The 25874-nt window shown below is 42.8% G+C and overlaps 1 protein-coding gene across 2 annotated transcripts in view; it reads right to left on the bottom strand.

Moving 5' to 3' along the window:
* Positions 1-25874, bottom strand: part of GTDC1 (glycosyltransferase like domain containing 1) — a 223800-nt gene that overhangs the window by 165830 nt on the left and 32096 nt on the right. For both annotated transcript variants that reach the window (XM_069732883.1, XM_069732882.1), the window contains exons 3-4: positions 12624-12791; positions 6581-6754 (exon numbers count right to left, since the gene is read on the bottom strand). In XM_069732883.1, the coding sequence (XP_069588984.1) occupies positions 6581-6754; positions 12624-12791 (342 nt within the window). The remainder of the gene's footprint in view (positions 1-6580; positions 6755-12623; positions 12792-25874) is intronic.

The following is a 25874-nucleotide window of genomic DNA, read 5'->3' on the forward strand; positions in this document are numbered from 1 at the left end:
AGCAAAAACATGCTGACAGATTCTCTTTAAATAACAAAATAGACTGGTCCTAGGTATCCTACACACAGTGTGTGATTGAGTGTCTCTCCAGAGCTTTCAGTCACTCCGTGTGGGGAGGAGGAAGGAAGCAGGACCCCCAGGCTTTCTCTGAGAGTCCTGGCTCCATTTTAAACAGCTTTCTACATAAAAAATATGGATTCAACTCATGGAAAGAGAATATATTGCCACAATCAGCATCTCACCCCCTTAAAGGGAATCTGTCAGCTCAGAATGACTGCTCAAACCAAGGACAGGTACTCGGTGCACCCTTGGTGTGGCCAAGCAGTTCGGTGCACCTTCCCACCTACTTGTTTTCCATCTATCCCTCCTCTACTCTGGCTCTATGAAGCCAGTGATATAAATCAAAATCGAGGGGGGGCGTAGATAGATGGAAAACAAGAAGGTGAGAAGGTGTACTGCGCTGTATGGCCACACCAAGGGCGCACCGAGCATCTGCGCTTGGTTTGCACAGTCATTCTGTGAGGACAGTCCATAAATGGGACACCGGAAAAATTATCATAACTTGTTGATCGGTGAGGTCCTACTGCTGAGATCTGTGCCAATTTGGAGAATGGGCACCTTTAGTCTCTGTTAAAATGGAGTGGCAGTGTGCAAGCTGGACCTGCTCTCCTTTTGTTCCTTATGAGGATGCCAAGTGCTGCACTCTTTTTTGTCAACAGCCCCATGAAGAATGAGTGAAGCGGCAGTCGGGGACTCCATTTTTTAACAGGGATAAAAGTTCTCCTTTCTGCCGCTCAATGGGGGTCCCAGCAGATGGACCCCCACTGATCAGTACGCCATCAACCATTCTGCAGAATAAATTAAAGGAGGTTTCTGTAAAAACAACTTTTCCGTGTCCCATCACAAACCTACTACATCACAAACCTAGAGCTAGACTATTGGCTGTAATGTTTTTCGGCAAAAGTCATCGCCTACGACACTTTAGATTGGCATTTTAGATGCCACAACCTAGTTCTCCTTCCCGGAAAATAATTTTGATTGGGATCTAAGAGAAACCTGTCGTGCAGAGTGCTAAGTATGTTATCTTCATCATAGCATTTGTGAAAAAAAAGTTAAAAAAAAACACAGAAATCCCCAATCTGACGCTTTTTATTTGAACAAGGGTTTTCCATTACTCTGGGCCGGAATAAACCAAGACAAGTGCTGTATTGTGGTTGTATTGTTCTCAGACTCCTAAAAAATGCAGACGGTGGAGTGTAAAATAACAGATCGGTAACAAGAACAGTTTTCTGCATTAAATATTCACCATTGTTCCGCGACCGGCCGCCGAGCGTCTGCAGAGTTATCATTTTCTAGAGCAGATCCGGATGGGGAGGAGGATGCTGAGCAATTTACAAATATTTATAAAGGAGCGGACCGCCGGGACGAGCGCGGGAAAGAAAAGGAAACTTGCTGATAAATCAACAAAGGCATTTTCCTTGTTGACTTAGTTGTCCCTCAGCATAATACTGGCTGAAGGTTCATGGGTGGCACAAGGGAGTCCTCTCCATTAATTTCCGTTAGGAGCTCGAAAAATTGTGGAGCAAGAGCGTTTTGGCCATTTTTGGTGCTCCCTTTAAAAGAATGGCTACCTCTTTATTCCGCCCAATGGTTCCTCGATGGTGAGATTTGCATTTATTGAACATTTAGGGTATATTCTGTCCATATGCCCAAAATTTTCCAGATGGGTAAACCCCTTTAATAATTTGCCGCTTTTCGATTTTTCGTTATCAAACGGTTTAATGTTACAAGCTGCGCTGACAGCAAGAACAACAATAAAATACATATTTGGCGTACTCTACTTACAAGACGTATCGGCTATGCACAGGATAAGGATGACTAGCAGAAATCAGTGGGGGTCCAACCACCGAGACCCCTACTGATTGCCAGAACAGGGCACAACAGGGCACCCCCGTCTGGGTGAAGCGACGGCGTTTATGATGGCTGCCGCTCTAGTCATTCTTTATTTGACTGCTGGGAAAGCCGAGTGCTGTATTCCAGCCGTGATGCCCTTTTACCCCATATGGTATAGTGCAAAAGAAAAAAACGCCAGAATTGACGTTTTCCAAAAACTGCAATGAAAAGCAATAAAAAAATAGCATATGTACCTCAAATTGTAAAAAAACGGCACATTTAACCCAAAATGATGTCAATAAAACGACGACACGTCACACATAAAATAAGCCCTAATACAAGTCCAAAAATGAAAACATAAAAAGTTACTAGTCTCACAATATGGCGAGAAAGTTTTTTTTAAAGTTCAGAGTTTTTTTTTTTTTTTTTAAACCACTTAAATATAAAAGTTTGATGTTGCCATAATGGTACCAACCCGGAAAAATCATGTTGCCTAATCAGTAATAACACCAATAGAAACCCATGAAACAAATATTAGAAACTACCGTACTTTCTCTTTTTAAGCATTTTGCCCTGCTTTGAATTTTTTTTCTTTTCCGTTTTGTTTTTTTGTTGCAAATTACAAGGTAAAGTAAATGGCATAATTCAAAACTACCGTACTCGTCTGGCAAAAAAAAAACAATAACTCCGATGTCTATTTTGAGGGAAAAAAAATATCGAGAGCACTCTTGTCATTATGGGTAGATTAAAAAAAAATTACAGAGCAAAATAGATCCAACAGGAAGGGGGTAATAGTGTTTTTCAGACATTTCTTTTGCCGGGAAAAAAAAAACGGCCATTTTGGCTGACACCGAGATTCCGGAGAAGGATGATAGATAGATAGATAGATAGATAGATAGATAGATAGATAGTAGACAGATAATAGATATATAATAGATAGATAGAGACAGATAGATAGATAATAGATAGATAGATAGATAGATAGATAGATAGATAGATAGATAGATAGATAGATAGATAGATAATAGATAGATAATAGATAGAAAATAGATATAGATAGATAGATATATGATAGAGATAGATAATAGATAGCTAGATAATCGACAGATAATAGATATATAATAGATAGATAGATAGATAGATAGATAGATAGATAGATAGATAGATAGATAGATAGATAATAGATATATAATAGATAGATAGATAATAGATAAATAGATAGATATATGATAGATAGATAATAGATAGATAGATAGATAGATAAATAGATAGATAATAGATAGATAGATAGATAGATAGATAGATAGATAGATAGATAGTAGACAGATAATAGATATATAATAGATAGATAGAGACAGATAGATAGATAATAGATAGATAGATAGATAGATAATAGATAGAAAATAGATAGAAAATAGATATAGATAGATATATGATAGAGATAGATAATAGATAGCTAGATAATCGACAGATAATAGATATATAATAGATAGATAGATAGATAGATAGATAGATAGATAGATAGATAGATAGATAGATAGATAATAGATATATAATAGATAGATAGATAATAGATAAATAGATAGATATATGATAGATAGATAATAGATAGATAGATAAATAGATAGATAATAGATAGATAGATAATAGATAGAAAATAGATAGATAGATATATTATAGAGATAGATAATAGATAGCTAGATAATAGACAGATAATAGATAGATAGATAGATAAATAGATAAATAATAGATAGATAGATGATAGATAGATAGATAGATACACACACGGTATATAAAGATTATATATCTATATTTATTGCAGATCTTGATAGAAATTGCAAACCAGAACACAAGGGTTAAGGACAGAGCAGAGGTTGAACACCGCACAAAATAAATCACCTACGTTTTTTAGCCTTGAGTATTTTTTTGTATTTTATTTTGCATCTCTGTAAAATTATGCATTTTAAAAAGACTGCAGGCAGGGAGTGATTGTCAGTCATGCAAATAATCACTTACTTACACTATGTGCGCTTGGTCTGGATAAAGCAAATTACCATTTGAGAATAACTCACAAACACTCTGGGCTAGGAGCTGGCTTTACAGAGCTCGGTTTGGCCACTGCAATCCTTAACCTTTTTATTCTCAATTTTCACTCGGTTAGTTTCAGGGGAGCCGCGCGATCCGTAAATCACATCAACTCACGAGTATTTTACAGAGGAAGGATACGGGAGAACAAGAATGCCGAATAGACGAAAATTAAAAACAAACTGCATTTCTGTCCTCTATCGAGCAGGGCTCTCATTTGCAACAAGTGGTGCTAAAAATTTGTCTCACCCAGAATAAAAAAATAATCCCAGTAGATTAGAAATGAAAGCTCACCTATTCCTTAACACAAACATTTTAGAAAAGCATAGCCTTGCTGCCTTCACCCCACGCAACAAGATAAAACTACTTGTGATCAGCGTCATATGTCCAGGTACTGTCCTGATTCTCATGGTCTGTAACTTGCCATCCGCTCTTTTCTTGAGCATTCTGCCAGCATCATAGGTGTTGTGACTGCCTTTCTGTCACTTCTCAGCATGCATTGCTCTGACTATTATCTGACAGCCAGTCTGTCTGCGCTCAATTAAAAACTCAACTCCGTTATGCCCGCCTGTAGTTTGTCTCTTTGTTTCTGCTTTTTTCGGCTGTCATGTGCCATGCCATGGTAATGCAAAACAAAATTGAGGCGATTACCCCTGGAAGAGAAGGAGCATAGCTTTTCCTTTTAGAGTTTGTAAATGTATAAATTGGGAAGTTTATAAAGGGGGAAAACAAACAACAAACAGCAGGCCCTTCTGCTCTGTATAAAAAACCTATCATTCTAATGTGGGCCCCTCTTCTTTGTTATGGGGCCACCTGTCTTCTGTGAATACCCCGACCCATGAAGGAGTCATCACCCAGTGTCAGAGATAATAGCAGGAGGAATAGCACAGATCCCACCGCTGCCACCAGCTTGTCAGAGAGAAAACTGGAGACATCCCACAACTAAGCCAGTTATTGGGGGACTCGCAGTGTATATACACCTCCAATTCCAAAGCATGGAACACACACACACATTATATATATATATATATATATATATATATATATATATATATATATACACAAAGAAAAAATACTAAACCTGTGTCACAGAAGTGGCTCAGAGCTTAGCGGAGGGAGGTACTACTTAGGAAAACGGCCAGAACTACATTAAACTGTACAGCACATTCCAGGACTGACAAATGACCAAAACCCAAACTCTGATTTTTTTTTGATTAGGGTTCTGCCTACATACCTCCCCTTGGTGAGGTCATATGGGGGCTGGTTGTGGGATGGGCTAGGTCTTTTAGAAGCTTATGAGCTCCCCAACTTTCATGATATCTTTGTCCTTGGAGTGTCATGTTTCCTGTGTGCCGATATTACCTTTCTATAGTGATGTAACATTGCATGGATAGCATCATCCACATGACAGATATTAAGCTGAAGGTCTTTGGTTGGCCTTACGGTGATGTGAGTGAATGCATTATGTTCATCCCTATGCTACGACGCCGAAAGTAGATCTCCCATAAATATTCGATTGATGCAAACCCCAATATTCATCACCGACCAGTGGCTCTAGTGTCTGAGATAAATCCTTTGAACAGAGGAAGCTGATTGCCTTGAACAGAGGAAGCCTCTATATTTCTCCACCTCTGAGTACATAAATCCTACACTTTGTAACTACTGTAGCTCCCAGAGCAGATCTCTGTTGTAATGACCTGTTCACGGCAAGAGGTTCTACTTCAATAGAGGTTGAAGTGTCAACTCCCCAGTTATAATTTAGTTTCTCACTTCTCCATGTCTTCTTTCCAGAAATTATTTTATGGATTTTACAATTTTTTTTTATACGACACCCAGCATTCCTAGAACAGCGATACTGTAAGGTTATATTATCACAGAAGACTAACATCCGTAAAAAAATATGCAGCAAATTTTACAAACAGGCACTTCAGTAAGTATAACAGCCTCATCAGGTATAAGAGATCTGTTTATACGGATGTGAAATCTGGACGATAAAGAAACAACACATGAGAAGAATGGTCACCTTCGAAATATGGTGCTGGAGAAGGATTTTATCAATACAATTAATGGCAAGAAGAATAAACAAATCAATCTTGGAACAAATCAAGAGAGACATGTCATTGGAAGCAAGGATCACCAAGCTACGACTTGCCAACTTTGGACCCATCATACAAAGAGAGCGATCATTGGGGTAGGACATCATGGTCAGAAAGATAGTAGGGACAAGGCGTAGAGGAGGACCAGCTTGACATTTCTGATGATTGGGTAGAGGTATAAGCGCTATTACTTCCCGTGTAATAGCGATAGTCACTATGGACAATTGGGTATAAGACAAAGATCCATCTGAAGTGTCAAGATGTCACCGCCGGCCAAAGACAAAGTCATCACATGACCAGAACAACAGGATAAAACCAGGACTGGAAATTCGACATAAAAACCACACAAAATTTGAAATCTAAGTAGAATAATGGAAATATTTGTTACTATTTTGTATACGAGACATTATTTAGAGGTCGGAAAACCACAGGCAAATGAAATAATGGCGGACAAGTCTCATTTTCGTCAGTGGCTTTATGCAGATCTGAGATGAGATGTTACCTACCGGCTGACGTCAGGAAATCTGATGGGAAAATGAACGACCCGGCATTTAGGTCTGATGATCTGCTCTAGATCCTTAGGCCGGTGATCCGGAATCAGCTTCAGGAACTTGCTGATAGACGTTAAGAAAGACTCCATGTTGAAGGCCGAGTTAAACACCACAATGTCAGCGACTAAGCTGGATGTAAAGGAAAAAAAAAATCAGATACAGGCTGAGTAATTATATTTTACTTTATTTATGTGATTTTCAAATATTTGAAAGTGTTATTCCCATCGTCATAGATGGTTATTATTGGATAGTGCTGGTAAACACAAGCATTTTTGCAATTCACTGTTTGCTAAAATTTGTAGCCATTCTTGAGATCTTAGCACTTTTTATGTGTTTACAGCCCGTTGTCTAGCCCGACCACCACTGCCGTCTACCTCGTAAGATGGCTGGGAGTAGGAGGTAACAGCGCGCTCCAGAGAGCCTGACAAACTACAAAACAGTGCCTACAAGCTCAACTGAAAAGAGGTGGTTAGCACTCAGCTTTTTCTGCTGTCTAGAGATGGTCGATTTCTACGGCAACAAGCTGTAAACAAGAAAATTGTTGATATCTCAAGAATGGCTGAAAATGCATTTTTTATAAATTTTGTTATTTATTAAAAATGCTAAATTGTATGTTCAAGCACTATACAGCAATATCCGTTAAGGTTTTACGAGTGCCATTAAAAAAAATAAATTAGGCAAACTTTTTATTATTACAGTAAATGCTCATCCTACGAGAACACCAATATATTTTTAAAATCTAAATAAAACTCTGTCACGACAGGACCCTAAACTACAGAGTATTAAAGTATTATTAGAAGCTAAAACTATGGCTTACCGGCAGCCACCACTGGGGGGAGCTTAGGTGCTCACTGCATACATTTTGTATACTTAACTCATTAATAAACCTGTCTGCAGTGAGCTCCCTCTAGTGGTGACTGCTGACAGATAAAATTCTATTCTTAAAACTAACAGCTGTGTGTTAAAACCAAACTCACACCGACAGACCCCAAAATAACAGAAACAAGTAATAACAATCTTAAGATTGATGAACTATGATTAGAATAGGTTACCAACATCAGATCAGTCCAACACATGGCACCCCCATGAATTAGCTGTTCTAAGCTCCGGCGGCAGCCAGATGTAACAGTGAAAGCAGCCGAAACAGCATATCTCCATTCACGGTGTAGTGTCTGTTCATGGGCAAAGCAGCTCAGCTCCTTTTCAAGTTAGTAGGAGCTGAACTGCAGTACCATGGAATGGCCACTACACAGTGAATGGAGCTGTGCTTTTCTGGCTCAAGTCACTGATTACATCTGGCCACCGCAGGACCTACAAATAGCTCATCGATAGGGGTGCCAGATGTTGGACCTCCCATGATCTGATTTCTTAGGGACAGGTCATCAATATCTTAAGCCTGACCAACCCTTTAAAAGTGGACTTCACTAATAGCCAATTACAGTGCTTCACACTCTATGGAAGTCTCGTAGAAAATGAATGAAGCTTTGACGGGCCTGCCTAGCCACTGCTCACTTCCGAGTGGGTATTTCAGAGCCCTGTTCATGGGAAAGGTGGCTATCCCTGCAGTCAGGTCTGCAAGATATGACTTGAGGGCCTCAACACTTTAGGAGTAACCCTATAAAAAGATGTCCTCAAGGCATCAATGGACCCTGAGGGGAGCTTATCCCACTGGTGACCCTTAGTAGACCATAGGAAAAAAATGTTGTTCAGCAATGCTTCGCCCATACTCCAGTGACGCCTCAAAAGCCCCCACAATGTGTACACGTAGGGTTGTACTTCAGAAAGAAGGGCATAATTAGCACTTTTAATAAGACATCCGGTGAGGTGCACCACAGCAGCTTCAGCCTTTCAGCAGTAGAATAATACAACTATATGGAGGTCTGAGCAACAAGGTCTTTTTGCTTCCAAGCTTCTTTGGCTTCCTGGATTTGACTTGACTTGTCTTGTGCTTCTGACCTTGTCTTTTTGTCCGCTACCCGCCCTGACCTCAGCCTTCCTTCTCCGTTTGGCTCTCAAACTTTTACTTCATCAGACGACATTTCATAACCTGCTTCTTTGGTCTTGTGACTTGGCGTTACATGCTCTGCTATTTCCATTGAAGACTTCAGTGTGGTCTAGTCCACACCGCCATATGCAGGTTAAGCAAATATTCTACGAGTATGTGAGAAGCTACAGCTCAACGTGGACAGCGAGAGACAGCTCGGTGCTCAAGGGAGATACCGGAGAGGAAATTCACATTGACCACATTACCAAGATCACAGGAGGTATTGAGGATGGTCCGGGCCCACCCATAAGAACGCTAGATGGTGATTTGTATAAAATAACGTTTATTAGGTAAGGAACATCCGGAGCATGGGGTGATACAAAGACACAATTAGAAATCCGGGGGTATCAGAAGGGGAAAACCTGTGAAGAAAGTACCTCTCTTGTAGAGACCTAGCAGGTCCAAGTCACTAGTCAGCTGCCGATACATGCTCCAATACATGGAGCTTTCCGAACAAAAAGAGTCGGGAACAATCTACTGGAAAAGACACAATCAGGTATTAGGTGGCCGTTTTTATTCATTGCAATTGCCACCATGTAATTCTACATTTCACCTGCAGTGGCCGCTACAGGGAAAGCAAACTGTCAGAAGGATTTCTCCTGGCGATCACGGTTGATCGCTGGAGAGACTTCCTCAGCATGGGAGAAGCACAGGAACAAAGAAGCTGGACGAATACAGAGATCTGTCCAGCTTTAGAGCAGAGCTCGCAGCTTGCTAACCACTGAGCCACCACTCCGTAACATACTGCTGTTATATAGCGAGAAGGTGAGTGGGGGGAACTAGATCATTAGGCAGATTTAGGACCCTAGAAAAGATGGTGAAAAATCCACCTGTAGCTATTTTGCTTGCTGCCCTACTTCTACTTAAGCCCATGACAATATTAGGTTAGTCACTGAAGGTTAAGCAAGACGATCTTCATATTGGCGAACGCTCAGACATAACGGGTTTGTGACACGTTGACGCCATCATTATTTTATCTTGCATTAAGATACATCGCTGAGTGATGGCTTAGCGGCTCGTGAACATGGCGCAGCGCTCCTGTTAAAGGTCTGAGACATTATTTAACTCCGTGTGAAGCTAGAACGGGTGAACTGATGTGGATATGCTTCATTGGCCATAATGGAGAAAGAGAGACGTCTTATGCTCCGAAATTTATCAACGAGGTTCCTCACACTCCATTATACAAGACAAAGCAAGCTGACCTCTAATTTTCACTTTTCCACCCATTGAAGCGACTGGATTCTCTGTACTGTACATCCACTGATAGACATAATACAAGGAGCATGCATTAATAAAAGGAGAACGTGGGGGAGAACTTGGAGGATGAAGTGTCCCGTGCGCAATCGGACTAGAAGATTTCACGTAAGCAATAAAGGGGCCCGCAGAGTGGACATTACATACTAACCCTACATCAGCCCGGAAATCATTGTGGATCTTTCTTTATAGGGTTATTCTCCGAAAAATCAAGTTATCCCCCAATACATTTCATAGGGGACAACTTGTGAATTGCTGTGGGTCTGCCCGCTGCTTGCGCATGCTCGGCCTCCTCTCCATGTGTTGTTTGTAGGGCTGCTGAGCTCTGCGATTGGCTATTCACAGCGGTCCCATAGACAATGAGCATGCACACATCCGCTCCATTCAGAACAGGGCTGCCGAGCCCCATTCTCGGGATCATTGGAAGTTCCAGCAGTAAAACCTGAACCGACCACGATCAGTAAGTTATCCCCTGTTCTACGGATAGGGAATAACTTGATTTTTTTCAGTAAAACCATTTAAAGTAGTATTCCATTCGCATTAACTGATAATATATCACAATGATACCTCGGTCACCTTATAATAGGTCATGGCTCAAGTTCTAGGACCCCCACCGATCCTGGGACTAAAGTGGTGTAGTTAAGTCCTCTTTTAACTTTACCTCCACAACCAAAAAAATTGCGACAGTGCTCCCTCCCCTTTATTCCCAGGATCGATGGGGGTGTGGGGGGGGGGGTCCTAGAAGTTAGTGTGATCTTTGTGATCAAGGGAGTTTTTATTGAAAAAAAAAATGCATTCATTGTACAATAAATGGTTTGCAGCGGCCCCATACTGCAGCTCATCGACAGGGTCATATCCCTTTATTCAGATCTTGATGGCCTAACCTATTACTATTAGCGGTGTAAAAATGCCATTTTTTTTCCAGCGATTTTCAAAAAAAGTTGCAAAAATACAGCCCCACATGATAGCATGCTATATCCTAGAGGTATTGCCACAATGGACAATTCTTCACTTTTTTTTAACTTTTATTGTGCACTTCTCTTTGAGTAGGCTACCGGCCCCTTCGATGATGGGTGGTCTCCTAAGCAAGGAGCGCAGCGCTGACCATCTCTGTGCTATAACGTTTGCTACCTCTGAAGCTGTCCCTGTGCATAAGGAAAGCTGCCTCTGCTCGCAGCATCGGAGCGTGCACAGTTCTGGCCATGACTCTGGTTAGAACGGTCAAACATCGCGCACCGTTCACCTCCAAGGCAGAAGTTCTCCAGCCAAGCCCAGGGGGTTCATATCTGTCAATAACCAAAAATCTGCCATTGGTCCAGTCCTTTCTACTCATCTTTGCTAAATATGGCTTTGAGGTTCCATGGACCGAGCCGAAGCTCTGATCTTTTCACTTCCATGAATCCGATCTGCAATCCCAGGTACAGTCTGTAGACAGCTGTGTAGTGCCGTTTTGAAACGGAGCAGCCAAGGTTTTTTTTTTGGATGATGTACCATCCCTTTAAGTTTGTCTAGTGCATGCACCATCTTTACCGGCTTTTTCCTATAGACGTCAATCTGTTAGTACCGTTTTAATCACAGTATAATATAATGGTACTGGGGGGTCAACGCCGCTTTCAACTAGAACAACCGGTAAATGGCAAAAGAGGCAAAGGGGAAATCAGACGCAGGGCTGCAAATTTGTACAGATTCTATAGAAGAACGATAGAAAAAAAAAAGATCTAACCTAAGTGTAGCATACGCACTTCCCTGCAGGAATAATTAAGCAGAGAGCGGACGCGAGGTTATAATGCCTTTAAATATGAAAGGTTAGCAGAGGGTTGCAAGTTTTCTCTGCAGCAGACATGACATTTACATAAAAGTCAATACATTAATGTTTTCCTCCTGTATACAATTTGCATTTTTTATCTTTTCCTATAATTGCATGCACAGGTTTACAAGTCCGGTCTCAAACAAAAAGGCGCCTGGGATTGTGCTCATCATCATGTTGATTTACTTAGGGATAAACAGTGGTGCTGGTTTCTGAATTTTTTTTTATGCCGCCATTTTTAAAAAAAATTGTAGTTTTACATAAAAACGACCGTAAAAGTGATACGAGTGCGACAGTAACTTTAGCTCCAAGTGAACGGTCATCTTGAAAGCAGAAATGTTGAGAAGTTTCAATCTCGCCGTAAGACCTAGACATGGATGATGGAATGATTTTCAGGATCCTGGCCCGGAGGCCACCTTGGTAGTCTGTGACTGCAAGACGGGAGCCCTGTGAACCTGCTCCTGTCTCACCAATTAGGCCCTGCGACATCATGTGTATGTTAAGCCGCAGGGACGACATCAAACAAGACCAACAATTCAGGAAAGATGCGGGGAGTCCTTAACCCTGCTGTTGTCTTCGGTCTGGGGAGACCGATTTTGAACTATGGTATTTTTGGGGGTGTTCAAGATGCGGTTCTGAAACTTGTAGGTGATTGACTTAAATGAGGATGGGTCGGTCGGCCACGGGTTTCAGAGCAGCATCTTGAAGATTTTAAAGAATATTGAAGTTCAAGGTCGGTCGTTTTTGACCGAAGACAACAGCAGGGTTAAGGAAGGAGGAGGTTCGCAGGGATCACATCCCGCGGTACTGGAATACAGACATGCCGCTAGACCAGCGTCTTGCCAATCAATTCGCTCATCTCTAGACATAGCTAATGCACATTGCGCACTTACCATGAAAGGATTTGGTTGTAGCCATACTGGAAATCTCTATCTTGATTTTTTCGAACTGGGTAAACCAACTGGTTTTCGTGAAAATACAAGACCTTTCTCAGCTTCCCAAGGTCGGGTCGGAGAGCAACGAGTTCAGACAGGTTGAGTACCGAGCTGGTGAAAAGGACCCTGAAATTGAGACAATTGATTATCAAAAAAAAGTGCAAATCAGGACGAAATAATAAAAACAAATATAAAAGCCGGGGCGTCAAGCGGACCAAAAGCAGTCTGTAGTCACATCTATTTTATAAAAACACGATCACGGTAGTTTGCAGTGTCTCGTGGGTTCACTGCAGCCAAGGAGAAGCTATCATCTCACAAAACTTTTCAGAACTTTTGATCGGTGGGGTTCCTGGAGGTGCCGAGACCCCTCATCTGAGCACTGCTCTCTATTAAGACCGAAAACAAGCTCAAGAAAAGGTCTATGAGCCCATCATTACTTTCTTGACTGAGCGTTTCAACCACTCCAGTCTAGCAATCGCCACTGGTCAAAACTTTAAAAGTTCTCCAATGATCGTTATCGATCAAGCGATTTTCCACGTGTAAAAAATAAACAGGATGCAATACCCTGATCCCATTTTTGGATCAGAATCAGCCATTAAACTCAATGGGTGCGTTAAAAAAAACAGAACAGATGCCATCTTGACACCCTCCGTATGATATTGATTGCAATTGTTAACATGGATGTGATACAAATGTTAAAGAGACAAAATAACGTGGCTGAAACAAAATCGCGGGGCCATTGTCCACCGCGGTTTTAAAGCCGGCCGCTCCATGTGGTCTCCCTTGTAAATGAAGGCCAAACCAAAAATGAAATACCTCAATCACTTTGAAGCCAAACAAGTATATTTTTGGAACACAAGAAGAACCCTAGGATCCGGGGCTCTTAAGCAGAAGGCGGATGCAAAAACTCTAGGATTAAAACCAAAAAGTTCCCAGTCCTAAAAGCCCAGCAAAGTTTTTCCTATGAAATTGGCTATTGTGAACAATTAGATAGTAAGCTCCATGGGTTAGGCACCGATGTGAATCACTATACTAGGTGTAGAGCAATGCAGATCATACTCACTATATATGAATAATGGATCATAACAGCTACGAGATCCTCCATGACCATTCTGCATCATTTAATAGGGGCTCCGTCATCTTACAGAGGCCACAAATGGAGCGTTTCCATTGTTAATAGATGATCTGTGGGGCTCGGAGACTATTAAACACTTCCATTTAACACCTAGTGCTAAGGACGAGGAAAGTTAAGTTTACCCTAATGCAATGCAAGGCAGAACTGTATGTCACTTGTTATTGTGTTTGACATCAACATTAATTTTTTTCCCTCCGGCCACTATTTAAGCAATTGGAACAAGGTGAGGTTTATGAAGCCACAGGGCTTATCTGCAAAGAAAGGACCTGAAGTAATGTGAGGAAAAATACGGGAGAGAATGATAGCTCCTGACAGCTTCTGTATCAGCATTTCCTTCCAGGAGACCAACATCTTTATGTTCACAATTGTGCAAAATGCAGAAAAACCTTAAGGTCATCTTAAAATACAGTTAGTTTAATGCGCAAATGTAGAAGTCATCTTTAGGAAGGGAAAAATATATATATATTTCTGTGACCTCAATTTACATGAAACAATTTAAAAATTAATGTAATTTAATGATATTATATATATAAATAGTAATTTTAGCATTCATCATAAAATGCCTTTTGCCATCATAAAATGTTATGGTATATTGTCAGGACTTGTCAGGACTTTATATACAGTACTGATCGACCGCACTTAAGTAGCGCTGCTGTCCTTTCCTTTCACACTAAACCTATAGAAAAGCATGGTCTTGCTGAGCCCGGTCCTCAAAAATCGCTAAAACATCATTTGATGTAAATGTTAGTCTTATATGTCCAGGAACTGTAACTTGCCATCCATCTTGTTTAGTGGGCAGTTCCTTTATCAGCATTCTGACAGTACTGTAGGCGCAGGGACTTTTTTACCCTTCATATTCCAATCTGCATTGCTCCAGCTTTTGTCCAATGGTTTGGCTGCCCTGAACTGAAAACGCAACTCTCTATTATGTCTGTACACAGTTTGGCCCACATTTTCTGTAGAGAGACAAAGAAACTCCCACTTCCTATAAAGAGACAAAGACGAACTAACACTTCATGTAGAGAGACAAAGACCCGCCTCCCACATCCTGCAGAGGCAAAGACTCACCCCTCCACTTCCTGTAGAGGTAAAGACTCGCCCCCCATTTCCTGTAGAGAGACAAAGACTGGCCCCTCCACTTCCTGTAGAGAGACAAAGACTCGCCCCTCCACATCCTGCAGAGTCAAAGACTCGCCCCTCTACTTCCTGCAGAGGTAAAGACTCGCCCCCCATTTCCTGTAGAGAGACAAAGACTCGCCCCTCCACTTCCTGTAGAGAGACAAAGACTCGCCCTTCCACTTCCTATAGAGACAAAGACCCACCCCTCCACTTCCTGTAGAGAGACAAAGACTCGCCCCTCCACTTCCTATAGAGCCAAAGACACACCCCTCCACTTCTTGTAGAGAGACAAAGACTCGCCCCTCCACTTACTGTAGAGACAAAGACTCACCCCTCCACTTCTTGTAGAGAGACAAAGACTCGCCCCTCCACTTCCTATAGAGACAAAGACCCACCCCTCCACTTACTGTAGAGACAAAAACTCGCCCCTCCACTTACTGTAGAGACAAAGACTCAACCCTCCACTTACTGTAGAGACAGACTCACCCCTCCACTTACTGTAGAGATAAAGACTCACCCCTCCACTTACTGTAGAGACAAAGACTCGCCCCTCCACTTACTGTAGAGACAAAGACTCGCCCTTCCACTTACTGTAGAGACAAACACTCACCCCTCCACTTACTGTAGAGACAAAGACTCACCCCTCCACTTATTGTAGAGACAAAGACTCACCCCTCCACTTATTGTAGAGACAAAGACTCACCTCTCCACATACTGTAGAGACAAAGACTCGCCTCCCACTTCCTGTAGAGACAAAGACCCACCACCCACTTCCTGTAGAGACAAAGACTCGCCCTTCCACTTACTGTAGAGACAAAGACTCGCCCCTCCATTTACTGTAGAGACAAAGACTCGCCCCTCCACTTACTGTAGACACAAAGACTCGCCCCTCCACTTACTGTAGAGACAAAGACTCGCCCCTCCACTTACTGTAGAGACAAAGACTCGCCCCTCCACTTACTGTAGAGACAAAGACTCGCCCCTCCACTTACTGTAGAGACAAAGACTCGCCCCTCCACTTACTGTAGAGACAAAGACTCGCCCCTCCACTTACTGTAGAGACAAAGACTCGCCCCTCCACTTACTGTAGAGACAAAGACTCGCCCCTCCACTTACTGTAGAGACAAAGACTCGCCCCTCCACTTACTGTAGAGACAAAGACTCACCCCTCCACTTACTGTAGAGACAAAGACTCGCCCCTCCACTTACTGTAGAGACAAAGACTCACTTCTCCACATCCTGTAGAGAGACAAAGTTCCGCCCCCCCCCCCCCCCTTCCCCTACAAAGATTAAGTTAGCTATAGGGATCCATGCTCCTGGAGGTGGCCAGGGGATTATTCATTCATACAACTTTTTTAGCTACCTGAAATGGCATAGTCTGCTGAAATATTCCTTAGAGTAAAAAAGAAAAAAAAAGAAATCTATATCACAGAGCATCCATTTTTTTTTAACATAGGAGCCTAGTGATTTACAGCAACAGGTGCACAGGATACCTCAGATACTGCAAAACTGTGACGATACTAAAAAGTCCTCTACACTATTTTATGAAAAATCTAAATCTGCCGAATTTCAGCTCATTCACCCAATACACCCATCATGGACGCAATAACAACTGTTCTGCGTCATTCAACTTTCCCAGATTAATGAAGACCCAATATTGACAATGATGTGTAACCAATCAGCTTTCCCACCTCTGAACTAAAGGAACAGAAGGACTTTTTTACATGGGGGCGATGAAATTGATCGGATCCACATGGTCATTCTCCATCCTCACCCAGTGTACACAGGCCCGGCGATCAGAGGCCAGGCGATCATTTGACTCTGATTGCATTTTTATTTATGTATCAAAAGCATCATTTGTCGGCAGCACATCCATTCATATAAACAGGGGAAGTGCTGCCGATAATAACGTTAAGGGCATTCCCTTCTTTTACACGGGATATGCCATTATTGTATAATAGATGAGACTCCCACATCCATCCCATTAATACGACCTCATTGCTGCATGTCAGTGGAGAGGAGGTCGGAATCCCCATAGAAAAGAATAAAAATACCGACCACATCTTCTCCGACAGTGGTGTGCGAATGCGCCCCATTCTCAGCATAAATGATGGTCCTACTGATGGGACTCGTGGATATGCTGTACATATACGAGATGGGAATACTCTTTCCAGATCGGTCGTAATATTCATTATTACGCATTATTAAACAAGGGTTGATGGACTTGTTAGATCGCCGATTGGTGCTGGTTGGGTGCAGTATATTTAGTTTGTTTGTTGGATGGGGTACATGAAGGTTCTTCTGCTTTCTCTTTTTCTTACTACTTTTGTATACATTGACAGTAAATAACCCTAAAGCCTTCATCATTACAATCCATTGCTTCACCTTTGAAGATCCGCCAGTCGGCCCATTTTACCTTAGCAGACATCCTCCGTGTCTACGATTACTAGAACGGCGAAGAGGAAACGGTTCCAGGTTCAAATGAGATCCTGCCGTATTATCAGCGGAGACAGAGTGTTGTTAATAAAGAGAAGAAAGACAAGGTTTCTATTTTGCACGGGACTGGTTGTCTACGAGCTTTTGAAGCTCTGGCATACTTTGTAAGTTAAGCTCATCTGGTCTGTAAATGTGCGCTTTCATGTGGTCAGCCCACGAGCCATACGTACTGCTGCACAATCACACCACTGTAGATCATCAGCGCGAGGATGCTTCGCATTTCCTTCAGACTTTTCAGCTTCAATGACTTCTGAGCAGCACGTTTGAAAAGAACCAACCAAAGAAAAGAAGAAAAAAAAAAAGCCAAGGCAGCATTCTGACTCAAACCAGATGAGGCTCTATTATAGGTTAGACTGAAAATAATGACAATGTTAATACAAAGAGACCCCAGGATATCCTGCGACGGAGTAGATTTATCTGCACAATCTCGGAAATGGATAGCGGTAATTACACCGCACCACCATCCTCCGGACTGACAGGCGTTGTCGCAAGTGTTTGGGTGTTTTGTCTTCAGCTTCAGTGTTAAATTACAAGTAATGCGTTTGGGGCTAAAGTGCTGACATCAATAAATGCATGGATGACGGGTCAAGGATGGTGCAAATGTTCCAAGCGATAAATTTTCTATATATAAACCATTATTGATACACATCAGACTCAATCTAGGCTGACCTCCATGGTGGAAGAGGATAGGGGTCTTGCAGAACAGATCTGATGGTCTGGTACCAAGAACTTACTCTGGTGCGACCTTCTCGTCAGAGAAGAATCCTGAAACGTAATCTGTGTTTAGGCTATTTCAGGGAAGAACCTCAATACATTTGTTCATGCGCCAAGTAGTGCTGCGCAAAATGTCTACAACTGCGCTTGAAAACACATGATGCCTACACAATCCTAAACCATACACAATGAAACCACATATGTAGACCTTGTACATGAAAGGTCTATAGATCCGTGCCATGGACCCATAAACTTGTGATACCTTGTGGAGACAATTCCCCTGTGTGGTATAGAATATAGAGGATCTGCCAGCTCTCCTGTGTGGTGTAGGAGAGCTGACAGATCCTCTATACACTACACCACACAGGAGAGCTGACAGATCCTCTATACACTACACCACACAGGAGAGCGGACAGATCCTCTATATACTACACCACACGGGAGAGCTGACAGATCCTCTATATACTACACCACACAGGAGAGCTGACAGATCCTCTATATACTACACCACACAGGAGAGCTGACAGATCCTCTATATACTACACCACACAGGAGAGCTGACAGATCCTCTATACACTACACCACACAGGAGAGCTGACAGATCCTCTATACACTACACCACACAGGAGAGCGGACAGATCCTCTATATACTACACCACACGGGAGAGCTGACAGATCCTCTATATACTACACCACACAGGAGAGCTGACAGATCCTCTATATACTACACCACACAGGAGAGCTGACAGATCCTCTATATACTACACCACACAGGAGAGCTGACAGATCCTCTATATACTACACCACACAGGAGAGCTGACAGATCCTCTATATACTACACCACACAGGAGAACTGACAGATCCTCTATATACTACACCACACAGGAGAGCGGACAGATCCTCTATATACTACACCACACAGGAGAGCTGACAGATCCTCTATATACTACACCACACAGGAGAGCTGACAGATCCTCTATATACTACACCACACAGGAGAGCTGACAGATCCTCTATATACTACACCACACAGGAGAGCTGACAGATCCTCTATATACTACACCACACAGGAGAGCTGACAGATCCTCTATATACTACACCACACAGGAGAGCTGACAGATCCTCTATATACTACACCACACAGGAGAACTGACAGATCCTCTATATACTACACCACACAGGAGAGCGGACAGATCCTCTATATACTACACCACACAGGAGAGCTGACAGATCCTCTATATACTACACCACACAGGAGAGCTGACAGATCCTCTATATACTACACCACACAGGAGAGCTGACAGATCCTCTATATACTACACCACACAGGAGAGCTGACAGATCCTCTATATAATACACCACACAGGAGAGCTGACAGATCCTCTATATACTACACCACACAGGAGAGCTGACAGATCCTCTATATACTACACCACACAGGAGAGCTGACAGATCCTCTATATAATACACCACACAGGAGAACTGACAGATCCTCTATATACTACACCACACAGGAGAGCGGACAGATCCTCTATATACTACACCACACAGGAGAGCTGACAGATCCTCTATACACTACACCACACAGGAGAGCTGACAGATCCTCTATATACTACACCATACAGGAGAGCGGACAGATCCTCTATATACTACACCACACAGGAGAGCTGACAGATCCTCTATATACTACACCACACAGGAGAGCCGACAGATCCTCTATATACTACACCACACGGGAGAGCTGACAGATCCTCTATATACTACACCACACAGGAGAGCTGACAGATCCTCTATATACTACATCACACAGGAGAGCTGACAGATCCTCTATATACTACACCACACAGGAGAGCCAACAGATCCTCTTTGAGAAGAATTAAACGCTGATGGGGCTCTATCATATGCATTTTTTTTGGCGGGCAATAACTTTGCATTTGCCTGTAATAAAGTTTTTGAAAGAAACAGATTTTTTTATTGGTTCGTTAACTACTTTTTTAGACTTTAATCTTTTTTTTTTTTTAATCGCAGGCCTAAGAAAGAGTGTGCATCTTATCCTCTGTATACTGATCATGTCGGCATTATTTTTTTCCACCGTCTCTTTCGCACTTGAACGTAGCATCAAAAATCTTTCCATGGTATTATCTAGTCAGTGCCAGTTATTAGCTATTTAGTTTAGCACTTCATGCCAGCTCAGCTGATTACACCCTACCAGCTAATCAGCGTCCATCACTTCTGCCCTACAGCAGTCTTAAAGATACTTTACTAAGGACATTCAAGGCCACAGGTACGTGCTGAGTAAATTATTGTATAATTATGCAAACGCTGGGATTACATCCACATCTGACAGTTTCAGCACGAAAAAGAGTTTTATTGAAAAAAAAAAAAAACTAAAATGATAAATAAGAGAAACTGGAATCTGCACGTAGATTAATTTCTCAGGAACGTGACTGTCAGCGGGAAGTAACGCTTCATGTGGCAGTTTGTGGAAGAAAAAAATGAAAGAATATGCCCGAGCCCACCTGTTTATATGTTAAAAAAGGCAAAGAAAAACAAAAATTCAATATTAAAAATGAAAAAAAAAAATCAAGTGTTAAGATAGAACTTATAAATATGATAGCAAAAAAGTTATAAATATGATAGCAAAAATAACAACAACAAAAAACTACTAAGCTATATGGGATTTGTCAGTCTTCATCACATTATAATCACAAAATAGCACAGTGAAATTCCGTAAATCTGGTGTCTGATGATCTAGACTGACAATACTGGAAACACTTGTTGAAATTTTGCAAGAGAAGAATCAAAGAGAATAAATTAGGAAATGCCACTCATTTAAAAAAAAAAATTGCAAAGTAAGAAAAAAAGGGGATTTTTTCACCCACTGTAAATGGTATTGTTCACAGGTCAGAGGGATAATAAAAAAAAAATAGAACCCTAAGCTCATCCCACGGATCGATGCCGCTCCTCTGCACTTATTACGGTGTCCCTGGCCGAATTTGGGGCATCAACATCCAGACATTAATCATGTAAGATGTGTCTTTAGTGGCCACTGATTGGATGCAGCAGTCTTGTGACGCTCCCCATCAGATGTTGATGCCCCGAGACCCGCGGTGGGCACAGCATTGAGTGTCGAAGAGTGGCACCCGTCCAGGAGGAGACAACACTTTTGAAAGTAGAGAAAACTTCTTTAAAGTCCCGACTGCAACATTTTGGCACTCCTATAAGGCTACTTTCACACTAGCGTTTTTAGCAATCTGTCGCAATCCGCCGTTTTGGGCAAAAAACGGATTCTGCAAATGTGCCAGCAGGATGTGTTTTTTGCCCATAGACTTGTATTAGTGACAGATCGCAACGGATGGCCACACGTCGCGTCCGTCATGCAACAGATCCGTCGTGTTTTGGCGGACCATCGGCACGAAAAAAGTTCATTGGAACGTTTTTTTTGTACATCGCATCCGCCATTTTCTACTACTGCGCATGCGCAGCCGGAACCCCGCCCGCTCCTCCCCGGATTTCAGAACGGGCAGCGGATGCGTCGAAAAAATGCATCCGCTGCCCACGTCGTGCACAAATTTCACAACGTGCGTCAGTCCGTCGGCCCGACGCTTAGCGACGTCTCCTTGCATTTAGGGACTGGAGGATAAAAAGAGAGAGAGAGAGAAAGAGAGAAAGAGAGAGAGAGAAAGAGAGAGAGAGATCCGTTTTTTTTCAAAAGTTGCCGGATTGTGCCTGAAACAAAAAAGCCTGATGTATGAAAGTAGCCTAAGGCTCCTTTGAAAATAAAATATACAAATTGCCTGTAGTACCACGTATTGGTAGATTGCAGCCCAAGAAGTAAATATTGACCCTTTAAAGAGCCTGAGCAGAAGACTTAAGGCCTCCATACATATTGGACGGCATTCTAATGTGTATGTGGACCCTCATCAGATGATTGTAGGGAAAGAAGGATCCAGCACGTCCAGTTTTGGACTGCCAATCCTTTTGTTCTCTAGAGATAAGCCGCCACCAGAGATGTCAAACAGTGGCCCTCATAGAGAACACAGGAGCACTCGGCAGAACCAACTATACTGTGTATGGGAGAGTCAAGTAGGATGGCAGCTATAATCATCCGAAACATTGTATAGCTGACAGCTATGTAAACTGTATGGGGCAGGGCTGAGAAGTCAGTAAGCCAAACCATCGACTGACTCCTCAATTGCCCTGACTTCCGACTCCAACTCCACATCACTGGTCACTACTGAGCATGTGCATAAAGTGCAACACAGATTCATCTCAACTAAAAGCCGAGATCCTTATGTGGCGCCCCTGAGGGTTCAGTCGCCACAGAGGTACTGCACCTCAGCCAGAGGTGTGGTATCCCATTCTCGGGTAAGGAGGGGGCACTAACCGGTACCTACACATTAGCATCCAACACCACACCAAGCCAGGCCAGGGGATCTGGGCGTACCCTATTTAGGGAGGGTCCCATCTCAGGCTGAAGGGGGAACTAGGTTAAGGGTGTGGGTGGAGGAAGCAAATAAGAGAAGGAGACCTGTAGGTAGAATGACAGTTGATAGCGAAGTGCTGCCTCTTCGGGGAGACGGGAGTGAGGCGGAGTTAGTTAGTAGGAGGAGTCAGGAAGATTCTGGAGGGCAGTTAGTTGGTGAGAGGAGATAGAGAAGAGGAAGGAGCAGAGACAGGAGTTCCAGGAGAAGAGAAGAGGTCCTAGGGGCCAGGGAAGTGAAGAATCTACCTTGTGCGCCCGAATCCATGCCAACCGTAGTCAGGTGGAGGGATCAGGTCGCAGTGGGGACTGCTACCAGACTAGTGGAGAGACTACAGGATTCAGCTAGCAAACCGGAGGCTGTGGTGTCTGTATGTGCCACATCCAAATCTACACACAATCACTGAAAAGGTAGCCACATAGGGTCAAAAAGACCAGGAGGATGTCGCCCGACAGGATCTGAGGCTGCTGGTTTGGGACAATGTGTGTAAAGCGCAGGGCAGGAAGAAAAGGGCCAGCACAGAGACGACCTGGAAGAGTACACAAGAAGGGGGTCCCGGAAAAGTGCACCCCAAATTGCTGGAATTGCTTGCCTGAGGAGGTGGTGATGGCGAACTCAGTCGAGGGGTTCAAGAGAGGCCTGGATGTCTTCCTGGAGCAGAACAATATTGTATCATACAATTATTAGGTTCTGTAGAAGGACGTAGATCTGGGGATTTATTATGATGGAATATAGGCTGAACTGGATGGACAAATGTCTTTTTTCGGCCTTACTAACTATGTTACTATGTTACTAAATTACCTGAGAGCTGGGTGGACCACGACCCTAAAAACTGTGAGTAAAGTGTGAAGACTGCACCCCGCTGTGTCCTCAGAATTATTTACTGCGTTACCTGCCCAGTACTACAACAGTTCCATCATTAACCCTATGTCTGCCCTGGGGCCCTGCTCTACCCGTGGAGAGCTGAAACATCTTTGCTGCATCACCATCGGCCCCAGTGGACCTGAACCGCGACCATCTATCACCGAACACCACAGGTGGTGTCACGAATCAATCCCCTACAAACTTTTCCCCCTTGCATCGTTTTTATTGCACGCCCAAGGCCACGGAACCAAGTCACGGCCCCGTGACTTCCCCAAAGAACTGTCCAACTCGGTTCCGAGTTTTCCACGGCCCTTGTGGGCTTGGCACTTAGATGAGGAATAGAACAGATATTTATAGGACATTTTATAACTTTCCCAAATTATTATGAAAATATTTACATCACAGACTGCACTGAACTACTAAACCCAATTTACTATATATTTTAGGAGTCAGAGTCAGCCCAGGTATTAGTTTGGCTATAAAGTCAAAGCAGAAAGTTCTTTAAAAGGAAAACATCTTCAATTACAACGGTTGTTTGGGTTGTTTTTATCAGTCATGAGTGAAAATTAGAAGACTGCTTGGCTGGATGAGGAGTTGGTTCTAAGGGGTAAAGTTTCTCCTTAAGAAGACTGTCAAGCTGGTGTTGGGACACTTATTGGCTATGCAATACTCGCTGGGAAATAAAACATGATAACCAGTCTTCTACATTGCACGGACAATGGGGGTAAGAACCCAGAAAGAACTGTCTGCAAATATAGGTCCTTCTGGAGAACACTGTGGTTTGGCTTTATACCCAGAGTCATGTGCCAAGTCTCTTTAAAGGGTCAATATTGACTTCTATGATTGCTACTAACAATAAGTTGCATTAGACCACTTGTGCCCCCCCCCCCCGGTACACCGCCTATCAATTCAATAAACGATCGGTGAAATCACAGAGGCACTGCCTGATTAATACTCATGAAGTGTTGTCTCGAGGGGGAATTGATAGACCGTCTAGAGCAAATAAGAGGCAAATTTGCTTTACATGTGGTATTAAAAATGCATCCTGTCTCCAGGATTGACAGAGCCATCAAACAGGGTTACCCAACGCGGTGCAGTGAGTCCTGATATAACAGTAAATATTTTTTTATTGTCTGGAAAAGTTATGACAGGTAATAAAGGTTTGTGCCATTAGCATGTATACAAGATCATAGGATATGCTAAGCTTTGCCCTGTTCAACCAGAAACTCCCACAATACCTGCAAATGTTTGTATAAAGACGCCCCTTCTTCTAGCTTTTAGCAACACCAGTAACTCAAAAACTTGGCACACAATGATGTTCAGTTCACTCCTGGTCACACGGTAATGCTTAGATAGTAATTCCTCATAGTGGGTGGTCGGGTGAGCACCAATGGTCAAGAAAAGCTGATGGGGATGCAGAGCCGATTGGTCGGCGTATTGGTGCACTTGCAGTCCTTGGCGCCGCCCTTTGCTACTTGATTGACAGTGGCGGTAGGTGATGCTCTGCTGTATGACATCACTTTTGCTCACAAGTGTCAATCAAGAAGTGGAGTGCACCACCGAGCACTGCAAGTGCGCCGATACGCCCCCAATTTGGGAGTCTCCTTTGCATATGAATAGAAGACAAATTTTGGTGCAGTGGAGCACCAGAGAGCAGTCAAATGGAAAAAGATTAATCTTGCGCTATCCTAGAGAAATTCTTACCCAGATGTTCACCTTAACTCGTAATCAATGGCACATGAGGAGTATAAGAAATCCCGATATTATGGGTGGCCACAGAAAATTATATAACGCCCAGCTGAAAGGATAGAGATGAAAACACACAAAATAAAAGGTTCAGTCCAGAACAATCTTAGAAGGATCCGCTGACAAACTCATCACAAAAATGCTGATTTATCAAGGGGTTAATTCTACGAAATCTAGTGTAAAACACCTTGAAATGTTGCAGAATTTTTGCACAAAAATTTTGTGACTTTTGAAATTTTCTCACCAGTTTTGGGCAACTATGCCAAAGTGGGAAGAGCCAAGGAGGGATGAGGCGTGGCGCTATCTGCTCGAAACATAATTAAGAGTAGCAGGGCTTCTTAAGCCAAAAAATGTTACTCCAGTCCCTGACTGTAGGGACAATTCTGGCGAGCGCTCGAAGGTGCATGCCACAGGGGAGATGCACCTAATTCATGAACTGGTGTGCACCTTATAATAAATTAGGTTCCTCTTGTTCCGGCATGCTCCGCCAGTCTTACAGAGGTTGTCCACTACTTTTACACTGATGGCCTATCCAGGTCATCAATGTCTGATCGGCCGGGGTCCGATACCTGGCACCCCGCCGATCAGCTGTTACCGGTGTCAGCGGCAGCGGCAGGAAGTACGCATTTGCTGAGCTGCTCTATTTACTTG

The sequence above is a fragment of the Ranitomeya imitator genome, chromosome 7 (assembly GCF_032444005.1).
Source record: "Ranitomeya imitator isolate aRanImi1 chromosome 7, aRanImi1.pri, whole genome shotgun sequence".
Lineage (NCBI taxonomy): Eukaryota > Metazoa > Chordata > Amphibia > Anura > Dendrobatidae > Ranitomeya > Ranitomeya imitator.